Source organism: Peromyscus californicus, unplaced genomic scaffold, assembly GCF_007827085.1.
Source record: "Peromyscus californicus insignis strain IS unplaced genomic scaffold, ASM782708v3 Scaffold_4__1_contigs__length_199733344, whole genome shotgun sequence".
NCBI lineage: Eukaryota > Metazoa > Chordata > Mammalia > Rodentia > Cricetidae > Peromyscus > Peromyscus californicus.
In genome coordinates this window covers 166793-194218 of record NW_026294562.1, presented here as the reverse complement: position 1 = coordinate 194218, position 27426 = coordinate 166793, and the positions used below count along the sequence as shown (strand labels likewise).

General features: G+C 43.1%; 1 protein-coding gene across 8 annotated transcripts in view; it reads left to right on the top strand.

Moving 5' to 3' along the window:
• The window catches only part of Grk5 (G protein-coupled receptor kinase 5), a 221444-nt gene that overhangs the window by 80156 nt on the left and 113862 nt on the right, over positions 1-27426 (top strand). For 5 of the 8 annotated variants that reach the window (XM_052714758.1, XM_052714756.1, XM_052714757.1 and 2 more), the window contains one exon: positions 18968-19063. The exons of 2 other annotated variants lie outside the window; for them this stretch is intronic. In XM_052714758.1, the coding sequence (XP_052570718.1) occupies positions 18968-19063 (96 nt within the window). Of the gene's footprint in view, positions 1-18967; positions 19064-24823; positions 25017-27426 lie in introns of those variants that run through there. One more of the 8 variants, XM_052714764.1, reaches the window with a different exon arrangement.

Genomic DNA, 27426 nt, shown 5'->3' with positions numbered 1-27426 from the left:
TTTCAATGGGGACATTGAAACTGGCTCCATCATCCCCTTGTTCTTTCCGTGGTATGGGGATAGTGAGACTTCTCCACCATGTTTGGACCAACTCATTGAACTTCTCAGGGTCCAGGGATAAGCATCATTCTAGGTCACTGTGTCTGTTTTTCTTTTTTTTTTTTTTTTTTTTTTTGGTTTTTCGAGACAGGGTTTCTCTGTGTAGCTTTGCGCCTTTCCTGGGACTCACTTGGTAGCCCAGGCTGGCCTCGAACTCATGGAGATCTGCCTGTCTCTGTCTCCCGAGTGCTGGGATTAAAGGCGTGCGCCACCACCGCCCGGCAAATTTTTTTTTTGTGTGTGTCTGTTTTTCTTTAGCAGGGAAAATGAGTAGTGTTTTGTAAGAAGGCATTAAGTATCCACATTTTCTATAACTCATATTGGATGTCCTAGCCTGATAGCTAACCACTGTGTCCTTGTGGGGACAGGATATGGGGCACTGGGACTTTGCCAGGGTGGTGTGACCCCTCACCTATGTCCCCTACCCTGAATGTAAACCTGTGGGAGGAGTTGCTTTTGTCTTATTCAAAGTGTGCCCCACCCGAGTTCTTTGCCTCACTTTTTGTAGGTATAGTAAATACTAGTTGAGAGCTCATATGAGTGAATGACTAAACGAGTAAATGACTGATGAATGGATTAGTGAGTGAATAGATGAGTGGACTGACTAATGGCTGAGTGAGCAAATGACTGAATGGATAGGTGACCAAAGAGATGGATGTGACTGAATGAATGAGTGATTGAGTGAAAGGATGAATGATTGGACAAATGAATGGAGGAGTAAATGATTGAATTAGTGTGTGACTGAGTACATGTGCTGCTCTTGGTCTCCTCTGATGTTTCTCTTGGGCTTGAGGCCTGTACTGACTGTCAGAGGAGCTATTTGCCACCTGTGGTCAGGGAGTTTGCACTGGGGTATGCTGAAATATACAATATACTTTAGATTTTAAAGACAGTATAAAAACATGTACAATATCTCATTTTTATACCTATTTTATGTTGAAATGGTAGTATTTTAGATACGTGGGGCTACATAAATTGTTATTGAAATCAATTTATTTTTTCCTTTTTATAATACAGACTCCTGTGGCCCTGCATTATGTTTTGATTGGACACTGAGGTCTTGGAATGTGATATTTGCCTTTCAAGGTTAGAGAGAAATGAGTGGAATCCTGGCTTCTCTGTTCCCAGCTGTTACCAAAGGCAAGATTTTGAGCCTCAGTTTCTTTGTCCAGTCAGATCCCTGAGTTAGAGTTCGGTGAGCTTGTGTGTAAAGTTCTTGCTGTTACTGTAGGAGGTCAGCTGTAAGTTCTGGATCAGGCACAGAGACTGTCACTGTGACAATGAAATGGAAAGAAAGAAGCTGAAGTGGCTGTGCCTCAGGAAGCAAACACACTACAAAGGACAGAACATGCAAAGGGATGCTTCCTTCAAGAACTGCTGGGCAGGGCGGGCCCAGGAATCAGGGATGGAATGGCTGCCACCCATCCTGGGGAATGCTGCCTACCCTTGCTTCAGTCATAGCCTGGGCTTCTCTGTGGTGGCAGATGGTCACATGGGTGTCTGTGAAGTAGCCTCTGTGTCTGAAGAAGCTCTGAGTGTGGGAGTGTGTCAGCATGTGAAAGTGTGGGTATGTGCCTGTGTGTATGTATACATGTGTGACTGTAAGAATGTGAGAATATGCTATAAGGCATCTGAGGCTACTTTAAAAAATAATTTCTGTAATGAGTCTTTCTCCTGTCAGCCAGCTCCCAAATAATGACATGGAGACTTATTAACTTTGAAAGCTTGGCCTTAGCTTAGGCTTGTCATACTAGTTCTTATAACTTAAATTATCCCATTTATTTTAATTTACGTTATGTCACATGGCTCATTACCACATCTCTCCATACTGCTCATGCTGCTTCCTCCATTCTGGCTGGTGACTCCGCCTTCTTTTTTCAGAGTCTTCTCTATCCCTGGAAGTTCTACCTAACCTCTTCCTGCTTAGCGATTGGCCATTTAGCTCTTTATTAAACCAATCACAGCAGTATATCTTCACACAATGCACAAATATCCCACAGCGTTTTCCCCTTTTTTGTCTAAATAAAAAGGCAAAATTTTACACTATAACATGGTAAAACTATATATAATAAGAACAATTATCAAGTAAGAATTATATTCACAATGTCTAGTCCATTTGTATTTGGTATATTCAGAGAAAATACTCTATTACCTATCTTACCTTGATGAATTTAAAGTTTTATACCTAAACCATTTTCTATCATAACTTGTATTATCATCCTAAAACTGCCGTTTTAGACCTAAAAACACTTTCTTAGGTAACACTTTATACCTCTTTTGTGAGTTTCTTTTCTGAATTTGTTAACAAGGAAAACTGTAACTATTACTATCTAGTCTTCAACCCCTATCAGAGACTCAAGAAGGATAAAATATTACCTCAGTAAATGGGAAGTGCAGAGCAAGCAACTTCCAAAACTAAGAAACAAAAGAAACAGCTGGCTGCTTGGACAGTCACCCCAAAGTTCCTCTGCAGTGTTGGGGCCTATGGGCCCAGGTGTCTTTGCCCTACAGGCTTATGAATATCTGGCAGACTTTTCTTCGAAGAAGGACTTTTGAAGGACTGTCCTACATTATCTTGGCAAAGTTTGGCAGTTGCTTTCTTTTGTGTCCTGCTTGTCCAATTTGGACAGCATACTGTCAGCAGTCAAGGCAAGGGAAGTTTCTTGCCAAGTGGCTAGCTTTGCTACATAGAAAGTAAACTCCATGTAGAGGTTCTTTGATGACCATTTTTTTTTTATTTTTTATTTATTTATTTATTTATTTTTTTGATGACCATTTTTTGAAGTAAATTGGTGTTGCCAGGAGCATATATGTCTCACTGTCATGAAAAGCCTTATGTTATTAAAACATTTTAAATGCCATATTCTGTAGGTCTTTGAAGTGTTTGAAGACCATTTATGTATTTAAAATATATCTCTGTTTGACCTTAAAACATACCTAACATGACTCTAAGATTGATTGTTATAGATAAGTAACTACTAACCTGTATTTCTTTATTATCCTAAATAGCTTTTAAGGACTAAAACTTTACATTACATTTACAAATGTAGTGAAAACTGTATGGGCTTCATAGGTATAATACCTTAAACAAGAGTAGAAACATATATACAATATAAGAAAAATAACCTTAAATTTGTATCAGTATACAGAAATCTATAACAATATAAAATATTTGAGACTAGTAGTTGCTTTTTTAGTTTGAAAGTAGATTCAGTAATCTACCTTTTTATCCTGTCATTTCTGTATCCCCCATTTTTCTTTTCAGAATGAGATCACTGAATCTAATTTTCTTTGTTCAGCTTTTTTCCTGACCATGACCAATAACAACTTGTAACCAACCCCCCTAAACAATTACAAACATCCATAGCCTACTGAATGACCAGAAATCACCCACCCCACCTCTTGGGAATGTGGGCATCATGTTCTCTAGATAGCTTCCTGTTGTCTGGGGGTGATGACATCTTTAGGGGACCCTGAGAAAATTGGGGTAATGATCAAGTCCTGGGAGAGCGAGCTGTATTATTTTTTGTTTAGTCTCTATGTGATGGGAAAGTGTAGAACTTACCTGAAGTCTTGACTGGATAGTATATGAGACTAGACCATCTCAGCTAGCAACTTTGAAGCTGTTCTGAATGCATAATTTTGACGAAACTTCAACAGAGGCATTCTGTGAGGCTGGATCACCTGGGCTACTTGTCTTTATTGGTGTCTAGTTCTTTTGTTCTGAAAACACACAAACTATATCTGTCTGTCTGTCTATCTATCTATCTGTCTGTCTGTCTGTCTGTCTGTCTATCTATCTATCTCTGCATTAACACAGGTATGGATTGTGCAGTGTGCACAAGTCAGTTAAAGATGATTTTTTTTTTGTTTTATGTTTGAGAAAGGCATCTGTTAACTATATGAGTTTGTTTGGACTGTATAACCAAACCTCTATCCATGCCATATGAAAGGATAACACGCAATAATAAGTCATGAGGACTCTGTAGCCAACAAGATTTATCATGTCTCATCCAGTCTCAGAACTGTTCCCATGTTGAGGGATCAGCATATATATCACCTGTCCTATAGTCTTTTTTGGCTTTTCTCTTCATGTCTACTGCTAAGATCCTCAGGTCATCTCCACCAATAAAATCTGATCTTTATTGATTTTGAAGAAAACCATAACTTTTTGTTTCCTGTGAAACAAAGGCATAACCTCTCAAGACCCCAACCCAACATATTTTCTGACTTTCCTTTTGAAGTTAAGACAGTCTTAAAATACATAGGTTGGTTTAATTTAGCAGTTTCCATAATCCAATGTCTCTTTGTTTTTTGTATTTAGCATTTTAGCTATTGTTTTTTGCATATTAGCATTTAAAAAATTCAAAGTCGCTGGGTGGTGGTGGCGGCGGCTGCGGCGGCGGCGGCGGCGGCGGCGGCGGCGCACGCCTTTAATCCCAGCACTTGGGAGGCAGAGGCAGGCGGATCTCTGTGAGTTCGAGGCCAGCCTGGGCTACCAAGTGAGTCCCAGGAAAGGCGCAAAGCTACACAGAGAAACCCTGTCTCGAAAAACCAAAAAAAAAAAAAAAAAAAAAAAAAAAAAAAAAAAAAAAAAATTCAAAGTCAACAAAGCACCATACAGAATCCAGATACCCTTTTAAACTATTTTTTAGGGATTATCTTTTTAATTTTTTTTATTTTTCTTACTCATTTTACATACCAACCACAGATCCCCCCTTATCCCTCCTCCCACTCCTCCCTACTTTCCCTCACCCCCATCCCTCATCCCCTCCTCCAACAGGTTAAGTTCTCCCCTCGGGGGACAGCTAAGCCTGGTACATTCAGTTAAGGCAGGACCAAGCCCCTCCCTGCCTTATCAGGAGTGAACAAGGTGTCTGACCCTAGATAATGGGATCCAGAAAGCTGGCTCATGCACCAGGAATAGATCCTGATCACACTGCCAGGGGCCCCTCAAACAGACCCAGCTACACAACTGCCTCCCATATGCAGAGGGTCTAGTCCGGCCCCATGCAGGACAGTTGTCAGTCTAAAGTTTGTGAGTTCCTTTGAGCTTAGTTCAGTTGTTTCTGTAAATTTCCCTATCATGGTCTTGACCCCCCTTGCTCATGTAATCCCTCTTCCCTCTCTTTGGCTGGATTCCTGGAGATCAGCCTGGTGCATGGTTGTGGATCTCTGCATCTGCTTCCATCAGTTACTGGATGAAGGCTCTATGATGACAGTTGGGGTATTCACCAATTTGATTACCAGGGTAGGCCAGTTCAGGCATCATCACCACTGTTGCTAGTAGTCTAATCTCCTTGTAGATTTCTGGAAATTTCCCTAGCACCAGGTTTCACCCTATCCCCATGATGTCTCCCTCTATCAAGATACCTTGTTCATTGCTTTCCTAGTCCGTCCCTCCCCCAGCTCGACCATCCTGTTCCCTCATGTTCTCATCCTCCATCCTCTACCCCCGCCCTCCAGTTTATTCATTGGGATCTCCTCTGTTGCCCCTTCCCGAGGTGAACTGTACATACCTCTTAGGTTCCTAGCTTCTCTGTAGCTGTGAGTTGTAGCTTCTGTAAGGCAAAGGACACAGTAAATAAGACAAAATAATAGCCTACAGAATGGGAAAAGATCTTCACCAACCCCACATCTGACAGAGAGCTGATCTCCAAAATGCATAAAGAAATCAAGAAACTAGACAGCAAAATACCAAACAATCCAATTAAAAATGGGATACAGATCTAAACAGAGAATTCTCAACAGAAAAATCCCAAATGGCTGAAAGACATTTAAGGAATTGCTCAACATCCTTAGCCATCAGGAAATGCAAATCAAAACAACTCTGAGATACCATCTTATACCTGTCAGAATGGCTAAGATAAAAAACACTGATGACAGCTTTTTTATTTTATTTATTTTTTATTTATTTATTTTTTGACTCTAAACCAGCCACTGGGCTCTGCTCTGGTAGCTATCTCCATCTTGCTCAGGTCTGTGAGAGCCTAGCCTTATGCCCACAGCACCAGCAGCATTTACTTGCCTCAGCTTTGGGAATTTGCCGAGCCTAGGCTGTTTCTACTTAGTGCGCTGGCTGTTCAAGTTTTCACCGTACAGCAGCCAGGCACTGGGTTACTAGAAAGCCGTGTCCAATTTTTTTTTTTACTATTTCTCGGGCCCTATATGGAAATATGTGCCCCATGTTGGGTGCTAAATGTTGAGTCTGTCTCTTCAGCCCACTCCCAAATAATGACATGAAGACTTACTATTCATTATGAAAGTTCAGTCTTAGCTTAGGCTTGTCTCACTAACTCTTATAACTTAAATTAACCCATTTATGTGGTGATATATTGTGTACCCTAATAAACTTATGTGGGGATCAGAGGACAGAGGCAGCCACTAGATTAGACACAGAGGCCAGATAGTGGTGGCACACACCCTTAATCCTATCACTTGGGAGGCAGAGATTCTCTGGATCTCTGTGAGTTCAAGGCCACACTGGGAACAAAGTCAGGCAGTGGTGGCACATGCCTTTAATCCCAGCACTTGAGATTTCATGCTAATGCTTGGAAAGCACACACGCCTTTAATCCCAGGAAGTGACATGGCTGGATTGAGAACGGTATAGAAGGTGTGAGGAGACAGGAACTGAGCAGCAGTTCAACTGGGACCCTTAGGGGTGAGGACTCAGAGGCTTTCAGTCTGAGGATTGGTGGAAACAGGATCAGTTGAGAGGTTGGCAAGGTGAGATTGGTTGTGGCTTGTTCTGTTTCTCTGATCTTTCAGCTTTCACCCCAATATCCAGCTCTAGGTTTTCTATTAATAAGACCTTTTAAAAGTCATGTTACCCATTTATTTTAATCTTTGTTCTGTCGTGTGGCTTATTACCTCATCTCTCCATACTGCTCATGCTGCTTCCTCTGTGTCTGGCTGGTGACTCCGCCTTCTTCTTCCCAGAGTCCTCTCTGTCCTTGGAAGTCCCGCCTAACCTCTTGCATAGCTGTTGGTCACTTAGCTCTGTATTAAATCAGTCACAGCAATATATCTTCACACAGTGTATAAATATTCCATAACAATTTTTTTATGTTTTCAGATTGTAATTATAATTACATAGTTTCCCCTTCCCTTTCCTCCCATCAAATCCTTTCATATACCCCTCCTTATTCTTTTTTCAAATATATATGTGTGTGTGTATTATACACAGACCTGCTCAGTCTATATAATGTTACTTGTATATATGTTTTTAGGGCTAACCACCAGATGGTCAACTGATGTGCTCTTCCATGGGCAAGACTATTTCTCTTATTCTCGGCATTCCTTAGGTACCTGTTGTTCTTTGTGTTGGGTTGATGAAGCCTCCTGAGGTTTTCCATATCCACGTTAGCATGTCTGTTGGTGTCATCCTTGTTCAGCTCATGTTTGGGCAACTGTAGCATAAATTGTTAGAAGTTCTTATTAATAAAAACAAACCTGGAGCCAGGTATTGGGGTGAATGCTGAAAGATCAGAGAAACAGAACAAGCCACAGCCACCTCACCTTGCCAACTCCTCAGCAGATCTTGTTTCCTCAAACTGAAAACTTCTGTGTCCTCATCTGAATGGATCTCAGCTGAACTGCTGCTAAAAGCTTAAAAGCTTAACAGAGGCTCTAGTTCCTGGTTCTCACACCTTATATACCTTTCTGCTTCCTGCCATCACTTCCTGGGATTAAAGGCATGTGTCACCATGCCTGGCTGTTTCCAGTGTGGCCTTGAACTCACAGAGATCTGGATGGATCTCTGCCTCCAGAATGCTAGGATTAAAGGTGTGTGTGCCACCATTTTCTGGCCTCTATGTTTAATTTTGTGGCTGTTCTGTTTTCTGACCCCAGATAAGTTATTAAGGTGCACAAAATATTGGGGGACACAATATCATCACAGGCAACCATGTTGGTGAGACTTCATGGATGTAGCATCTGACATTCCTAGGAGACACAGTCTTACAGCAAACTCCCTGCTCCTCTGGCTCTTACAGTTTTTTTCACCCCCTGTGAGGCCACTTTTTATGTTAAGTTTTAGTGGAATATAGCTGGCTAATATGTTGTCTCTGTGACTCACAGACTTGTTGTAACCCTTTACAGAGAAAGTTTACTGATCCCTGAGCCACAGCAGAGTCCTTAGGTAGGAGCATACTCAGGAAATTGAGGAACAGTGAGAAGAAGATGCTGGTGTGGAGTGATTACCCACAAGTGGGGGGGGTGTGAGGTATGAGAAGTAGTGGGCTATACTTTACAATGCCTGCCTGACTTATGTGACACATTTAGCAGTGTTGGGACAAATCTGGACATCATGATGATGGAGTGTGTATGTGTTGGGGCAGGGGGTAAGTTTGAAGTAGGGATATGGTAGGGTAAAGACATGGATAAACATGGAGTCAGAAAATTTAATTTGAGATCCAATGTTTGTCTCATATCAGCTCTGAGTCCTTGGTTCTGTCATTCGCAAACAGCTTGATCAGATAGTGATAGAAGTATAATTGTGATGGTAATTAGAATGAGAAGGTGATGATGGTGTTGATGATAATGATGATCATTGTGATGAAGATGATAGTGATGGTGATGATGGTAGGGGTGAAGGTGGTGATGATGGGAATGGTTGTGATGGAGATGGTGGTGTTGTTGGTAGAGGGGGATATTGGTAATAATAGAGGTGGTAATGATGGGGATAGCTGTGATGAAGATGGGGATGGTGTTGACTGCTACAGAGTGGTACTTGCATTTTGCCAGGTATTTTGAACTTGAGGTGCTGGTTCGCAACACAGCAGTGCAAGATGGTAGCAGGAGTGTCTGTGTGAGGAAAAAAACACTGAGTGACTTAACAATGGTAGGCTCAGCACAGTGGCATCATTTATATTGCGGTTAAGAAGCTGTGGGGGCAGCTGATGTATGACAAGGATGCCCAAGGATGCAACCTCCATCACCAGCACTGTCCTTGGGCAAGGGTTTGCTGAGGGGCCATCCTCAGCTGTGCATCTCTTCCAAGTTGTTCCAGAATTTTCTCTTAGGCACAGTGTGCTAGTGCTGAGGAGGCCTGTCTCCTTGTCCCCATGGTGACCAGTAATCAGGCCTTGTGTTGGTTTTGGTTTTTCTAATTTGAAATTGTGGGATCCCCTGGTGTGGCTGAGGTTTTTATGCTCTGGAAACCCCAACTGTGGTGTGGCCATGAGGTTGGAACCTGTTACAGACCACAGGCCCCACATGCCCTGGGCAGTACACCATGCCTCTCCATGCTCCACTCAGGAAGTTTTGGGTTCTTCTAGCTGGAAACTGCGGCACCATGGAATTTTCTGGGGTTAGAACTGTGTGTCTTTGTCTCACCACATCCAGTCCTGCAGAGGCAAGGACTGCTGGGAGGCCTGGCGTGTGCTGAGGCTCCTGGCCCCACCACAGCTTCAGTCTTGTTTGTTCATTAAGTGAGATCTTCTGTTACAACAGAAGCCCTTGATAAAAGTGTCAATAAAACAGCCAACTAGTAGACAGACCAATTGGCTTAGAAATAGTCTCTTTTGCCTGTTGTTCCTCTGACTTCTCACCACCTGCCCCATCCCAGCCTTGCTGAGTTTTGTCAGGCTGCTCCCTGGCCTGTTTCTTAAATATCAATGGAGTGTGAATGACCTAATCTTATGTGACTTGGGCCCTTTCCTGAGTCTCTGAGTTGGCTCTTCTGGATACCCAGGATGGGCCCTGCCATGTGATTCAGTTGGTGGTGGGATCAAGTTTTTAAAGGCATATTGAATAGGATGCTACTCTGTGTCCCCAGACCTTTCTACTTACATATCCTGCCCATCTCTGGAGTCATATGCCTAGCTGGGAAGGTCTTCAAACACTCAGACACCAAGACAATGGTGGTTTGAATGAGAATGGCCCCCATAGGTTCATAGGTTTGATTACTTGGTTTCCAGTTGGTGGAAATGTTTGGGAAGGAGGTGTGGCCTTGTTGGAGGTATGTCACTGGGTGTATGGGCTTTAATATTTCAAAAGACTTAAAACATTCTCAGTGTGATTTTTCTGCCTCATGCTTGTGGATCAAGATGTGAGCTCTCAGCTGTTCATGCTACCATGCCTTTGCTCTGCCATCATGAACTTTCACCCCCTGAAACTAAGCCCAATTAAATGCTTTCTTTTTTGTATTGTCTTTGTCATGATGTTTTATCATAGCAATAGAAAAGTAACTAAGACAAAGGCCATGACTTCTAAAAGCTCCTGGTAGTCCTTGCCCAAAGGAGAATGGATTTTAGCTACCCAGAGTCCATGGCCTATACTTGCTCAGGAGATTATGGTACACATGTGCCTTTGGCAGCCCCCTCTGTGAGGTTTTCTTCTAAATAGGTTCATCTGGGGTAGTAATGGTGTATGGGTAGCTGAGTCTTGAGAACTCACCTGAGTGTAAAGAACTTACAGAGTCTAGCCACACATACTTCTCAGGCAGCATTGTAGCACTGCCATCTAGGTGTTAGCCAAGAGCAAGTAGGTCATTGGCCATTTGTGCCTGAAAATACAATGGAGTGACCTATGACACAGTCATTAGGACATGTAAAAATTTCTCAGACCATGGTCAGAATGTCTTGAGGACATCTCTGATTTCTACAGCTTTCCTCTCTGGTATGTAGTCTGTTATAATAGAATGGCTCAGCATGATGAGAATCTGTAACAAACTTGGTCCCTTGTGTAGGCATAGCATAGACCTTACCAAACCATAGGCCTTTAATTTGTGGGTGGGGTCCTGGCAGGAAGTCTTTGGGTCTATATACCCTGGGTCTCTATCAGCAATATTCCAAAAAACTTTTGGAGGATAAGCTGATGGCTTCTGTGGCTCTCCCATGTCATCTCTAGTCACACTTGCCACCATTGGTACCTTTGTTCAAGCTTGGTTGCATGGCCTCCCTTCCATCCACCATGTTGAAACCTATCAGACTGTCACAGACTTCAGGAAAGACCATGATGCATAGCCTCAAGAGAGAAGATAAGCCAGTAGTGTGGTGGTATTTTACTTGTACTGAAATGTGATTTTAATTGTATGTTAATAAATAAAGTTGTCTGGGGGTCAGAGCTATTAGAGCCATAGCAAGTGCATGGCGGCGGTGGGTGGCACACGCCTTTAAGGACCTGGAGGGCGGTACATTCAGGCAGTGACGAGGCAGTCACATGTTTGGGTTTACAACCAATGAGAAGGCAGAACAGCTAGACTATATAAAGACACACACAGGAAGTAGGTCCCTTTTTCGGAGAGCTCTCTTGGCTGAAGAGGATCCCTGAATCAGGAAGGGTGAGGCTCTTAGCTCTGACCTCTTGGCTTTCTTCTCTGAATCGGCTCTGTGTTTCTTATTTAATAAGACCGTTGGTTACATCTACACAGTAGGTCAGATTTTTCCCCCAGGGACATTACAGCCAGGGCAGGAAGACAGAAAGCTGGTGAAAGGTTGTGAGAACTCTGGATTTGATAGTGGCCTAGTATCACGTGATACAAGGCAGGCAAGAGTTGGAAAATGGGACTGTTGTCATGATGAGTCAGAGCCCTGATTACAAAATTTTGGAATTGGGAGAAATATTTTCAGTAGACATGTCCAAACTCTTGTGTTTCTACAGATTCTCTTTAGAAGTAAGCAGGGTGATGAGAAATCAGAGAATAAGCTTTCAGGAAGTTCAAGTGGTTATCCCATATCTCTGGTGCTGCTCAAGGACTTTGCATTAGACTCACAGGCTTCTGGCTCATCTGATTTCTGCAGTGGAAACATGAATTTCTTTCTTTTTTTAAAAATGATTTGTTCACTTTTATTTTATGTGCATTGGTGTTTGATCTGCACCTATGTCTGTGTGTGTTGGATCCTTTGGAACTGGAATTATAGACAGTTATGAGCTGCCATGTGGGTGTTGAGAATTGAACCCAGGTCCTCTGGAAGAGCAGTCAGTGTTATTAACCACTGAGCCATCTCCCCAACCCTGGAAACATGAATTACTAACCAGGCTCTTGTGCTGCTGCCCCAACAAATGCCGTGAGAACAACAGAAGAGCAAGAAGAAAGCTCCTTTCCACAAAGCTTTTCTCAGCTTCCCCAGAGAGGAAATGAACATCATCCTGAGAGTAAGACACCTGAGCCTTTGCTGGAGTTGTGAAAGGCCAAATTGTCTAATTGTTTGAGGCTCTTTCCTTTCTGTGACTCAATTTACCCATCTGAAAAATGGATTCAGTACCTAGGATCTATCACTAGGGTTAGATGATGAGTAAAAGATGGGTTCACCTTACCACGTTCCCTGCCCTTGAGTATGTAAGAAACACCACATTTATTTAACTTCCAAATCAAGCAGGTGGGTGTGGCAGCACATGCATCTAGGAGGCAGAGGCAGACCCATCTCTGAATTCAAGACCAACCCATAGAGAGTTCCAAGCCCGCCAGGGCTACATAATGAGGCTCTGTTTAAAAATCAAAAAAACTGAAGAAAGAAGAGACAGAAAGGGTGACTATTACTACTTGTCAAGTCCTGTACTGTATTCACTGCTGGGGCATGCCTTCCCATTGAAGCGTTCATGCTTTTGTTGGCCCCATCCCTCTTCCTGCCATTCCCTAATCAGAGGGCACCTGTAGCAGTGTCTCCAGAGACTGCACTGATGAAGGAGCTGGCAGAAACTTGAAACTCCTGCCTCAGGAGACACACATACTTCCCTAGTGTACCCCTCCAGGCTTTGTCTTATCCTCCTTCTCATTCAAGCTTAAGGTCTAATATCTTGATCCTTTGGGGATTTCCCTTGAGCCATGAGTGAGCAGAGTTCAGCTGGCACCTCTGTCCTACATCCTATCCCTTTCTTATTTCAGTAGCAGGAGCCATCCTACCTAGCTCTAGGCCATCCTCCTGTGTGAAACCACCCTCTTTCCTGCTCTCTCTGGCCCTGACCACTACTCTCTGGTGTTCCCTGAGCTTTAATGCCCATTTAATGCTTGGAATGGGTTATTACCTCCACATTGATAGAGACTGGGTTGTCTTTACAGGCTCTTCGGGCTACAATGGAGCAGTCAGTAAAGCCAGAGAGGATCAAGGCTGCTTACATCCCTAGATGGCTGTGAGCTAGTGCATGCAGTTGTGACAGTGTCAGTTTGGTGAACTTCTCTCACTGAGCCCTCAGTTTTCATCTGTGAGTTGGACTCAGGGTACAGCTAGTGCAGAGGCCTGCAGCAGAAGAAAGGTTGTCACTAATTCCTACAAGTAACCATTCATTTTCCTGCTCAGCTGAAATGAAGAAAGCTTGCAGTTACCAGATATTGTGTTAACTGAATCATTGTCTCCCCTCACCCCTTTAAGGAGGCGGAGGGACAGACAGGACTTTGCCTTTCAAAGGCACCATGGAAAAGGGGGTATTGGAGCTATACTGAGAGGCCAGGTGGGGCTTTGGCAGATAGAGGAGGAGGAAAGACTGTTGCTGGTAGAGATTCGAGTCTGCAAGAAACATGATGTGTGCAGGTACCTGAGACAAAGCACACATTCCATCTAATAAGCAGACACTGAGTATTTACTACAGACTGAGAGAATGGTAGAAAATGCAAGACTGGGTCTCTTCTACTTTATGCCTGCTGTCAGTTTGGGCAGGCACACCAGTGCACAGAATGATATCTGTACATTGTTGTAACATGAACTGCTAAACAGTCTTATTAATAAAAAAACCAGAGCCAGATATTGGGGTGAATGCTGAAAGATCAGAGAGGCAGAATAAGCCATAGCCAACCTCACCTGGTCAACTCCTCATCTGATCCTGTTTCCTCAGACTGAAAGCCTCTGAGTCCTCACCCGGAAGGGATCTCAGCGGAACTGCTGTTAAAAAGCCTCTAGTTCCTGGTCCTCATGCCTTTATATACCTTTCTGCTTCCTTCCATCACTTCCTGGGATTAAAGGTTTGTGTCCTTCCCAAGCAAAGACAGAGATCTCAAGTGCTGGGATTAAAGGTGTGTGCCACACCACGCCTGCTCTGTTCCCAGTGTGGCCTTGAACTCTGCCTCCTGAGTGATAGGATTAAAGGAGTGTGTTCTACCACTGTCTGGCCTCTATGTCTAATCTAGTGGCTGGCTCTGTCCTCTGATCCCAGATAAGTTTATTAGAGTATACTATTAGGGTACACAATATATTGGGGTGCACAATTTATCACCACATATTGTGAGCACAGGGCTGACTGCTGGTGGTCACTTCACATGTAGTGCTCAAATGGGTCAGTGGAAATTTGCTGAGAGAATGGATGAGTGATCTATAAGCTGATGTGCATGTTCAGGAGACAGACTGAGCAAACAATCAAAGCTCCCCAAACTCTGCCAAACCATGTGAATACGGTGGAAAACAGATGTCCTTCAGCTGACCAGGTCAGAGTAGGCCTCCAGGATGGTGGTACAAGTTGAAACTGGAAGCAGGAGTGAGAAACTGTGGTGATATTTGTAATCTGAGAAATAAAGCTTGCCTGAAGATCAGAGGACAGAGCCAGCTGCAGAGTTGGCAGTGGTGGCACACACCTTTAAGCCTAGCAGATTAAATTTAATCCTGGAGGCAGAGAACTGTCTGGATCTCTGTGAGTTCAAGGCCACACTGGGCTACATGAGATTGATCCAATCTAGGTAGTGGTGACATACACCTTTAACCCCAGTATTTGGGAAGCCATTAATCCCAGCACTAGGAAGGTTGAGATTGGAAATAAAATGGCTGGGTGGAGAAAGTCATATAAGGCGTGAGGAGACAGGAACTAGAGACCCTTTTGGCTGAGATCTCAGGGGCGTTTAGTCAGGGGATTTGTGGAGTTGGTGAGGTGAGAAGTGGCTGTGACTTGTTTCTTTGTCTCTCTGATCTTTCAGCATTTACCCCAATATCTGGCTCCGGGTTTTTATTCTAAGACCATTTAGGATTCATACAACAAGAAACACTGAGAAAAACAGGAAGTGGGTATTCCTGGTAGAGCAGTGCAAAAGCCCTAAGATTAGTGGTCCAGAGGAAAAGAAGGCTAGGGAGAAGATGAATGTAGGGTTGAATGTAGCCAAGGAAAATGAGTTGAACCTGTGGGTCCCTAGGTGGTTAGGCCTGAGAAATAACTAGCTGTTCTTGCTGAGGCCTATCTGGGCCCTATGAAGCAGGGAGATAGGATGTAGGGTCTTAGCCCTCTTGTAGGCCTGATATCCCACTAAAGTAGTGCAGTGGGCCTAGGGGCAGCTGTGACCAGGATAATGGAGAAATTTCTACAGTAATGGGACTGTGCCTAGCTTTGTATCTTAAGATACAGAGAAATAGTCAAGTTCTATTGAAATAACAGTGTCAACACTTTTAGTCATTAAATGTGTAATTTAGAAACACAACAGCCTACTTGTGCTATTTGTTTAGAAGTGGTGACCTCTTTGAGGCAGGTTTGTTTGTTAAGACATTAGGCATTGTAGTCTGCCCAAGTTATAGGAGGTTGGGTTTATTGTAGGACCTTTAACAGATTTAAAGGGCCAGATGTAGGTGTGGAGGTCTTTTTTTTTTTTGGTGGGGGAAGAAGCACTCTGCCCAAAGTATCCTGTATCATTTGCCTATGATTGCTATAAAAATGATCATAAACCAAGTAGACTGAAATAACACACACTATTTTGTAGAACTAAGTAGCTCAAAACCATGCATATTTATTATCATACAGTTCTGTAGGCTGGGAGTCTGACCCATGACTCACTGAATTAAAAACAAGGTGTGAACAGGGCAGGCTTCTTCTGGGTCTCCAGAGAAGAATCTCTGGTGTTTCCTAGTTTCTATAGGTCTCCTACATTCCTTGGCTTAAGGTCCCTTCCATCTTCACAACTTGCAATGGCCAGGCTAGTCTTTTCTCATGTTTCCTTACTCAGATCTGATGCTTCTACTTTCTTTGATTCCATTGGACCTTTTATTAGTTGTTTTTTGTTTGTTTGGTTGGTTGTTGTTGTTGAGACCAGATTCCTTCCAGAAACAGCATAAGGAAAGATTTATTTTGGTTCAAGGTTTCATAGGATTCAGTCCTTAGGTGATTTTAAATGTACTGAAGTTGACAATGATTAGCCTATCTGGGTTATTTAAGAAAATGTCTCTATTGTTGTCTGTAATTCTTTCTTTAACCTTAACCCCCTCCATGTAGTTCAATGTATTCACAGATTCTCACAATTAGGACATGTTTGGGGAGTGTTATTCCGTCCTCCACAATTTGTTAGACTTGTTCTTGAAGCTGACGATGTAAGGATTAGGAAGACTTCTACCCAGCTACCCGTGGTACCACCTGGGAAGTCTGTGCCCTGTCCCTGTGCAGCCTCCATGGGGCAGAGTGTCTTCTTGTTCTTGTTTTTTTTCTTCTTCTTCCTCCTTCTTCTTTTGATTTTTCAAGACAAGGTTTCTCTGTGTAGCCTTGGCTGTCCTGGGACTCACTCTGTAGACCAGGCTGGCCTTGATTCACAGAGATACCCCTGCCTCTGCCTCCTGGGTTTAAAGGTGTGTTCCACCACTGCCTGAGTGTGCCTTCTTTATCTCCTAAACTCTCCTCAAGTTTTTGGGCCCAGCTTCAGTGTTTCTTTCTCCAGGTGGCTCAATTTCCCCACCTCCTTTAATGTCCTAGACAGTTTTCCCCATAATCAACAAACTTCCCCCAAACCCTGCTCCCTTCCTAAGTGCTGCCATTAGATAAAAAAGGTTTCCCCACATTGCTACATTTTAGAGCTAATATTCTATGTCTTAGTATGCTGCCCAGTATATGGTGTGATGTTTATTCACACCCTTGTGCTGTATCCATCAGCTGCCAGTAGTAGGCTGTGACAATTAAGTATCTCCAGATATTTTGACATGTTTCCTGGGACATAGTCTTGGGGGTTAAAAACCACCAGAGGAAAGAAAGTTTGACTTCTGTCTTCTGTGAACATGACTATTGTGTCCCAGTACCTCCAGAAGGATCACTACTTAAGAGATGTTCAACATATCCTGGTTGAATGAATTAATGAATCTATGTTAATTTTCCCTAAGTTACTGCCTGTGAGAAGCAAATACCTGCTTTGCATAGCCCAGTTACTTGAGAAACACCTGAAGATCCTTGGAGAAGTCACATTCTTAGGTTCCATTCAGAGAGTGGGATCACAATCTGGGAATTTTCATTGTTAAGGGTGCAACATCTATTTTTAAAAAAGAATTGATTTGCTGTGTGACCTAGCAGCTTCTCTCCTTGGAATGTACCTAAAGAGATTAAAAACAGAGCTTGAAACAGATGCTTGGATACAAATGTCCGTGGAAAATATATTTACCACAGCCTCAAATTAGGAGCCACTCCAGCATCCATAGACAGGTGAATGGAGAAATGCATGTCCACTGGTCAGGATATAGTGTAGTTTGTAGAGTGCTTGTCTGGCATGTACAAAGCTCTGAGTTCTGTTTCCTAGTGCCACATAAACTGGGTGTGGTGTTGCATACCTATAATTTTAGCACTTCGATAGTAGGGATAGGAGGATCAAAAGTTCAAAGTCATGTGTGGGTACACAGGGAATTCAAGGGCAGCCTAGGCTACATGAGACCTTGTTTCAAACAAAACAAATATGTCTATATAACCAAATGTCGTTCAGCCCTAAAAACGAATAAATTTCTGACATGTACTATGTTATGACTAGACCTTACAGGCTTTGTTCTACATGAACTAGGCCAGACACCAAGGGGAAATTATTCTATTTGAGACAGAAAATAGAAGAGAATAGGGTTAGAGGAGGGAGTATGGGGAAGTTTTTTGTTGTTGTTGTTTTTTGTTTTGTTTTGTTTTAACAAATCATGTTTATTTTTTGGGATGACAAAAATGTTCTGGAGATGGCTAGTGGTGATATTTATACAGCAATACGAACACACTTTATGCCACTGAATTTTATACTTGAAACCATCAGTTTATGCTATTTTATCTTACAAAAAGAGATTCTTCATCCCAGCAAGCTCCTGGAATCAGTAATGTAGGAATGAGAATGGGAGCCATATGGGCCACATGGGTTCTGATGGCCCTTTCAGGTCTTTAGCAGTTGGATTGGACATGTCTAGCTTAGTTCACCTGCTATGCAGGCTGATTTTCCAAGAGGATTGCCCTTCTATGAGGTTGCATGTACCACCCTTTGTAGTAACCAGGCAAGCGCACATTCAACTTTGTAGAGAGTAGATAAGCATCAGAGAGGGTGCCTAGCTGGTGGGGACAGCTCGTCTGGGTGTCTTGTGTCCTGTTCATGGGGCAACTCTTAACCAGTTCTAGCTGGTTCTTGCCATGTGGGATGTCTGACTGTGGATAAGAAGTCCAGAATGGGTTTGTATGCAGAGTGTCCTTGTGTTTAAATATTAGCACCCTGTTTGCTGAAGAGCAGGCAAACAAACCACATTTATGTGGTGATATTTTGTTTGTGATCTAACAAATAAAGCTTGCTTGAAGATCAGAGTTTGGAGCTAAGCCACTAGTTAGCCATAGAGGCCAGTCAGTGGTGGCACACACCTTTAATCCCAACACTTGGGAGGTAGAGGCAGACGGATCTCTGTGAGTTCAAGGCCACCCTGGGCTACACAATTTGATCCAGTCTAAAAGAGAAACAGAGCTGTGTGGTCCTAAATGACTTCGTTCTTCCATGTGCCTTGGCTTCCTTCTTTGTCAAGGGGAACATAATAGTTCCTGCTATGTAGAATAAGGGAAGAAACAGAGAGAGAGAGAGAGAGAGAGAGAGAGAGAGAGAGAGAGAGAGAGAGAAAGTGTTTTTTGGGCTCAGAGCATGTCACCGACTTGATCTAAAGCCTAGAAGCTGGTGGAAAGGCTCATGGGGGTGGGATGCAGGCTCTGGAGCTTTGGGCAGCACCAACATCAGTGGCATCTTTCCATCTCTGCAGGGGGTGGAGGAAAGCGCAAAGGGAAAAGCAAGAAGTGGAAGGAAATCCTGAAGTTTCCTCACATCAGCCAGTGTGAAGACCTCCGAAGGACCATAGGTAAGGAACACTTTAGCTGCCAAAGCCTCTGTACAACCAAGCCATTACAACTCAGCTAAGCAGATACAGGAATTCTGGCTCCATCATCTGACATCTTTGCTAATGGGCTAAAGATACAGCCAATATTTGTTCACTATTTGGTGTGTGCCAGGATGAACTGTTACTTCCCTAGTATCTTTGAGGCAGGTGCTATTATTTTACTCCAGAAGGGGAAACTGAAGTACAGTGGCTCTTTAACTGGTCCAAGTTTCCCAGATCAAGGGAGAGCAGAGAAAATGGGCCAGGGCCAGCTGGAGTCCCCAGGTAGAACTCCCTGCTTTTCTTAGTTTCCATGCACCCTGCTCTTGGGAGGCAACTCTGTTTTAGGCTTACCATCCCTCTCACTTGTGAGGTTGGTATTCATGATGGAACCAGCCATCTGTTGAGTCAGCCTAGTTGTCTTTAGTCCCAACATGGCCACCTCCAACAGCAGCCAAGGGCTTAGCTCTTGTAGGGACATAGCAAACACTCCAAATAGGTCTGCTGAACACAGCTTATCTCTGCCATTCAGATGAAAGAAGTCTGCATATTTTGCTTTATTGGGTTCATATGCTTCTTAAAAGTATAAAACATACAAATATGAAATACAGGGATTTCTGGTTCCAAACAAGGAGTAGATGCAGTGTTCTCTGTTCCTTCTACCAAGGGCAGTTGAAAACTCCAGGAAACATAGAAGATTCTGGAAGATAGGAGGGTGAGAGCATTGAGATGTGAAGAATAAAAGGTTTTTCTTTTTGCTTCTATTATGTCCCTGACAAGGTGTTGGGGAAACAAAGCCTGATATGCTGGTGCATATGGACAAAAAGGCCCTTCTTCAACAGAAAAAAAAACAAAACAACAACAACAAAAAAACGAACCTGTCCTTTTTAGAAAGGAACAGATAGGTTTGAATAGTTGGGTTAGTGGTTAAGAGCACTGGCTGCTGTTCCAGAGGACCTAGGTTTGATTCCCAGAGCCTATATGGCACCTCACATCAATCTGTAACTCTGGTTCCAGAAAATCCAATGCCCTCTACTGGCTGCCTTAGATACCAGGCATACACATGATACACATACATACACGCAGACAAAATATCCATCACATAAAATAAATAAATTTAAAAAGTAAATGTTTAGAAAGGAGCACACAGTGCAACTGGGAAGCTGTGGGCACAGTGCAGACCTGCTTCTTTGGCTTACACCTGCATTGACAAACCCACTTAGACTTTGTTCTCATATATGTGGTCTATAGTCAGTGTAGACCACTATTACAAATAACATGGACTGAGTAGCTTGAACTAAATGAAAGTGAACAGTAGATGTTCACTTTCATTTAGTTCTAGATGTCCAAGATGAAGGACCATTTCTGCTTTGTAGATGGTTTCTTTGTCTTTCACAGTAGAAGGAAGCACACTTTCTTATTCCTTTTCCTGTCAGGGCTCTGTTGTGATTCATAGGGCTCCTCTCTTAATCCATTGTGTTAGGTATTAGGGTTCACCGTGTATACTTTGATGAGGATGCAGACATTCAGTTCATTAGCACCCTGGTTTAGATCCAAAGGTCAGCATCCCCTTCCTCTCCACTTCTGTTCTCTGAGGGACATGCAACTTCTCTTTTGAGGGGAACTGTCCCCACCCAGACTCCAGCTATACCCAGATATTTCATACAAGGCTTAGAGGCCTTCATTGCACCCTTCTCTCCTAGGAAGCTTCCTACTTATCCTTCACTTCCTGTCTCCCCTATTCTGTTTACTTCTTGTTTGGAGAGCTAGGAGCACAAGATTATGCTGCCAGAGTCTCCTGAACCATGGACCCTTACCCAACAGCTCCAGCCCTGTTTAAGTCCATCCTCAGGTCTCTTGGTGGAGCCTATACCCATGGGTCTGAGGACTGAGAATGATGTTTCAGTTCTCTGAGAGGGTGTTGAAAAGCCTCTGTGTGTTGATGCAGTGTGGAAGAGGTTGGGAAAAACAGGAAGGCCCATGTAAGCTAAGGGGCTGCCGCACATGGGCCTGGGCCAGGGGTTGGGCCTTCTTGCCTGTTTATAGTCTGTCGCCGTGGTATTTGCCCAACCACTGCTGGGGTCCTTCTGGAAGGCTTTCTTACATAAAAATCCCATTTCTTTTCTAGACCAATACACAAACCAAACAGTGGCAAACACCAAGTTTGTTTTTCTTCTGGACACATGAGCTCATTTTCTGAAGCTCCCTGGGAAGATGTCCCAGGACGGGCTCTGAAAAGGGTCCACTGGGCAGTGTGGGGTGATGCAGTAGAAAGGCTGTGCATCAGAGAGGAGCCAAGTTCACAAAGACCCTGAGATTCTGATTAGAATCATCTGGAACAGTGGTCACTGAAAGCCACAGCCTTCTCCTACCTTCAGCATTGCCTTGGGCAGCCACAAATCCTCTCTTTGCAAACCCCCAGATAACTTAAGAAAATGACAATTATTCCTCTGTTGCATCCCCACCCCACATTCACTTTCCTACTCTACTTGAAATGAACCTCTAACTCTGACTTGTGGGTCGTAGGTCATAGGTAACAAAAAGCTTTGGCGGGGGTAAAGTCTAAGGATTCCTTTTCAGAATAATAATTTTACATGTGTAAAATGAAATACACAGAGTTACCAAGGAAATAAATTCCTTTCAAATATAGTTATTAAATACCTATAAAATGTAAAACATAGAAATGTATGTGCATTTTTGTTAATATTTGAAATAATGAGGTCTAACAGCTGGTTAGTAGCTATTATGACTTTACATCTATGGTGAGCATACGTGGTATTTTTGGATATCTGCAGTAACTATGTTATGACTGGATATGCTGTATCATATTCACTGCTGGTAACAAGTCCCAGGCACTGCTAATACCACCATGGTCATTGTCTACCTTTGTAATCAAAGGAAGTGGAATTTTTCGGTAGACCTTGGTGAAAGGCTAGGTGATACCTTCCTCCATGGGAGTCCACAGACCCTAGGCAGCACTTGCCTTCTGCAGTTCACCCTCAGTGTCCTTGGATCACTCCCTCCTCCATTCACAGATGCTCTGGACACTTTATTGTCCTGTGAATTCCTCAAGCTTGTTTCCAGCTATGGGGCCTTTGCCCTTGCTATTCCCTTCACCTAAAATGGTCTTTCCCACACTGTTTTGCCAGAGTGCTTTATGGTCCCAGACGGAACATCACCTCCAAAGAGAAGCCATCTAAAGAAGAGCCTGCTATAATTGTGTTTTTTCATATAGAGCTGTTTATTGAATGGTCTATGCTCATAATCCCATCTTCATTTGTTCATTTACTTGTATATTTTCTGTCTTCTCTACTGGATCAACTGTTCTGGGTTAGAAGTGGCTGTGTTTTACGTGGTTCACTCCCTAAGTACTGCCCGGCACATACTAGGGCTTATTAAATATTGGTTCAATGAAGATTGACACAAAATATTTTAAATTAGGGCTCTTTTTAAAAAATTTATGACATGTATTTTCTGTGACTAAATTTAACCTTAGCCAATGTTTTTGACTTCAAGTAAAGAAAGTTTAGACTTGGGGGTTTAAACTTGCAAGTATCTAGTTTAATACCTTTCCCTTCTCCTATCCTCAAAGATAAGAAATATCAGCATGGTGATAAGACTCAAGCCATGGTCCTTTTTGCACTGTTTAGAAAGGCAAGCCTGGGATCCTGGCTCAGCCCATGACCCTGTAAAGCTACAACTTGAGTACTTAGCACAGTAATGTTAGTTTTGTAGAGAATCCTTAACTCAAGGAATTTGGAACATATTTTCTAAAACCCCCTTTCCAGTTTATAGGCAAGTGGGCAGGCTCTCAGTGCTGAATGACCCATGTAAGACAGTGTAATCCCTTGGCTTTGAACTACAGCTTTCCACTACCTAGCACCATCTAAATACAAACATTTGGGCCCTATGCTCCAACCAGTACTAAATCATGGAGACCCATTATGCACTCCAAGGAACAGAAGTTTCATCTGTCTTTCTTTTTTGTGTCTTGTATATTGTGCATTGCACACTTACCTACTTATTCAGTAATGTTTATTTTGCATTTGCTATGTGCCACCCACCAGGGATGCAAAACAGATTCTTGCTCCCTAGAGCTTAATCATGGCTGAGCATAAGACAGTGACTAACACAGATATATGATACCTGACTGAGAACATTCCATGATGGTGAGGGACCAGTTGTTGAGCTGGAGAATAGTGGCAAACATTTCCACCCTTTATGTGAGGTTTTCAATGGTCTGAACCACATTTCCTCTCCATTTAAATCTCCCCTGTGGCACAGTGAAGTGGATGAAGAGAAGGACAGATGAGTGAAAGGATGGATAGGTTGATGGATAGATAAAGTGGCTGGCTGGATCATACTCTCTTGGTCTAGACACCAGAAGTGATTGGCAGTTGCTGTGGGATGGTCTGTATGTCAAATTGCTCTGATTGGTCAATAAATAAAACACTGATTGGCCAGTGGCCAGGCAGGATGTATAGGCGGGACTAACAGAGAGGAGAATGGAGAGAACAGGAAGGTGGAAAGAGACATTGCCAGCCACGGCCATGAGAAGCAGCATGTGAAGATGCCGGTAAGCCATGAGCCACGTGGCAAGGTATAGATTTATGGAAATGGATTAATTTAAGCTGTAAGAACAGTTAGCAAGAAGCCTGCCATGGCCATACAGTTTGTAAGCAATATAAGTCTCTGTGTTTACTTTGTTGGGTCTAAGAGGCTGTGGGACTGGCGGGTGACAAAGATTTGTCCTGACTGTGGGCAAGGCAGGAAAACTCCAGCTACAATGGCGCCCAACGGGTTGGTAAAAGTTTCCACCTAAAACCTGAGAAAAAAGATTCTAAAACGGAGCTAAACACAGTTCCTAGTTGTCTTTCTCAAGTTAGCAGCAGCCTGTGTGTTTGAGCTACCATAGCGGGTTCCTGGCTTGTGCGCTCAACCTGCAGTATGGTGGGAATGAGGCCTCTGCAAGTGGCACATTAAGCTGCGTGGTGGATTTAGCCTTTGCTAGTACAAAACAAAAAGAAGTTTCTGGGCTACACACTGCTTTGATAGAAGCATAGACCCACTATTTCTGAGAGTTGATGGCTCCCAGAGCTGGCTGAAAACGTACCACCACCATGTTGGGAAGCTGGAGTGGGCGGAGCCAGCAGCCACAGTGCCGTTTCAGTCTTAGGATGCTGCAGTTTAAAGCAATAGGCTCAAGGTAATATAAAAAATTAGCCACGTAAAGATGGCTACCACACAGAGAATCTGGATTATGTTCTCTTTGATATTCGTAACTGAAGAAAAACATTTGATTGCAAAAGCTGTTGAGTTATGCCAAAATGTATATTTTAAAGGTACCTTGACTTCAAAATTTGGATGTAAGGATATGTTACTTTGGAAAGGAGGCTCTGCTTTTGTTTCCACAGAAAGCCAGAGGCTATGGATTTGTTCCAGATTAAGATACATCAGGTTTGACCAGCCAAGACCCCCTGAAAGGTCTCTGATGACACCATGGCCCAGATGATCCAACATCCAGAACTGTTTCAAGGCAGCTGGCTCAGACAATACAGCCTCATGGACTACTCCAGAATCCTAAAATTTTCTTTGTGTCCCCATAAGATACAGCGCCCCCCTCCAGCAGGAAGTAGTAAGAGAAGCTACGCCCAAATTCCCAAATATACCAAGCTGGCTTTGGAGATGTGTAAAAGTTAAAACCTTCCTCTTTAAAAAAAAAAGAAGAAGAAGAAGAAGAAGGAAGAAAAAGGGAAGTGCTGTGGGATGGTCTGTATTTCAAATTGCTCTGATTGGTCAATAAATAAAACACTGATTGGCCAGTGGCCAGGCAGGAAGTATAGGCGGGACTAACAGAGAGGAGAATGGAGAGAACAGGAAGGCGGAAAGAGACACTGCCAGCCACGGCCATGAGAAGCAGCATGTGAAGATGCCGGTAAGCCATGAGCCACGTTGCAAGGTATAGATTTATGGAAATGGATTAATTTAAGCTGTAAGAACAGTTAGCAAGAAGCCTGCCATGGCCATACAGTTTGTAAGCAATATAAGTCTCTGTGTTTACTTTGTTGGGTCTGAGAGGCTGTGGGACTGGCGGGTGACAAAGATTTGTCCTGACTGTGGGCCAGGCAGGAAAACTCCAGCTACAGGCAGTAATCATATTAAGAAAGGAATTCCTTCCTGCTTGTATCTGCTTTTCATATTAGCCCCAGATGTGACCTAAGTGATTACAGACACAACTGAATGAGAGGAGGATGGTGCCCAATTACAACTTTATTAGTTAATAGGCTAATTATTCATATACATTTGTTAGAGGACCCAAATCTAAGAAGTTCTCAGAATGTCCAAAGATTGAAAGACTGAAAATGTTAACATAAAGATAAAAGATTGTTGAGGACTGTAGATATTTCCCAGTGATACAGATGGTTCTGTTGGGCAAAAGTGTGGAATTTTTTATTTATTTAGCTCAGGATTACTGCACAGTTTATTCTTTTATTTAAAAAATAGGTAAGCCGGGCGGTGGTGGCGCATACCTTTAATCCCAGCACTCGGGAGGCAGAGCCAGGTGGATCTCTGTGAGTTCGAGGCCAGCCTGGGCTACCAAGTGAGTTCCAGGAAAAGGCGCAAAGCTACACAGAGAAACCCTGTCTCGAAAAACAAAAACAAAAAAAATAAATAAATAAAAAAGAGGTAAAAGGATCTTGAGTGAAAGAGTTGATTATTTTTCAATGATTCTATATCCAAAAGCTATATAATAAATCAAAGCTCTCTCAACCCCCCTGCAGGAGTGATACGTGTGAGGAGGCTATTGGAAGAGAATGACTGTTATGCTTTAGAATGTCACCATTTGTTCCAGCTCTCATGGAAAGGAAGGCTGGTGCGGGGTGGGGTTGGGGGGTGGGGGGAGCAGGGAAATGGAGTAGCCCTGTGGAGAGAGCCCTATACCAAAGTGTTAATTCTTCTGAGGAGCAGCTTGGTGACATTCCCAGAGGAAAAAGATAGGTTCACTATCAGGAAAGCTCCAAACCAGACTGACTGATTTGAATTAGCTTGTTCATTGGTTATTCATTCAACATCAGTCAACAAATAATGTGAGCTGGGAGTCACAGTGCTGGTGCTGGGTCCTTGGCCACCTGGTGAAGTGATGTTGCTGAGTGGAATGGTTCATCATTGCTGACAAGGTTCTACTTGTCTACTTGTTCTACTGCCTCCAGTTGTGGGGGCTGTGGTTGGAAGGTTTCCAGCTTCAGGGGGGTATAGAACAAGTTGCTGATTTCTTTGGGTTATGGTTTCTTTGTATGGAGGGCAACATTTCTGTCAACTTGGTAGAACCACTACAAAGGCAATAGACTATCCCATACCCATTATTGTCATTTTCATCATCATGATAGTGCTGATTTAAGGACCTTTTGAGAGGACTTCTGAATTTCTCAGAAAAGTTGCACTGTGTCTAAATAATGAATGGGGCCATTATTTTCTGACTGACACCAGTAAGTGAGTGAGTGAGTAGGTTCAGTGACCCAGGGATTGGAATTATCTGAACCACCTTCTTCATAAAACAGTTTTCCCATTCATAAGTTCCCCCATGTACCTTCCTACTATCAACTGCACAGCATACTCCAGAAGACTCAGGGTTACCCAGATCCTTTCTTCTGGCTAGGAGGTTTCCTTGAAAGGATGTATATATCTCAGAAGTCTGAGCACTGGTTACCCCTGAGGCAGGCTCATGGTGCCTCAATTTTATTTGTAAGGTAATTTAGTAGGGAAGACATGTGATTGGTATAATTACAAACAAAATAAGTATGGCCAGATTTAATAACAGCACATAATTACAGTCTCAGAACTCAGGCAGTAGAGGTTGGAGAGGATTGCTACAAGTTTGAGGCCAGCCTATGTGGTGGTATTGTGTTCCCCAAAATATTATGCACCCTAATAAACTTATCTGGGGTCAGAAAACAGAACAGCCACAATATTAAACATAGGTGTTAGGCAGTGGTAGCACACGCCTTTAATCCTAGCGTTCCAGAGGCAGAGATCTACCTGGATCTCTGTGAGTTTAAAGCCATACTGGAAACAGACAGGCATGGTGGCTTGTAGCTGGAGTTTTCCTGGTCCTGCCTGGCCCACAGTCAGGACAAATCTCTCTCACCCACCAGTCCTTCTATCTGACAGCCCACTTATAAAATAAACACACAGATGCTTATATTATTTAAACTGTTTGGTCTAATGGCTCAGGCTTCTTGCTAGTTGTTCTTATATCTTAAATTAACCCATTTCTATTAATCTATAAGTTGCCACGTGGCTCGTGGCTTACCAGTATCTTAACATCTTCTCATGGCAGCAGCTGG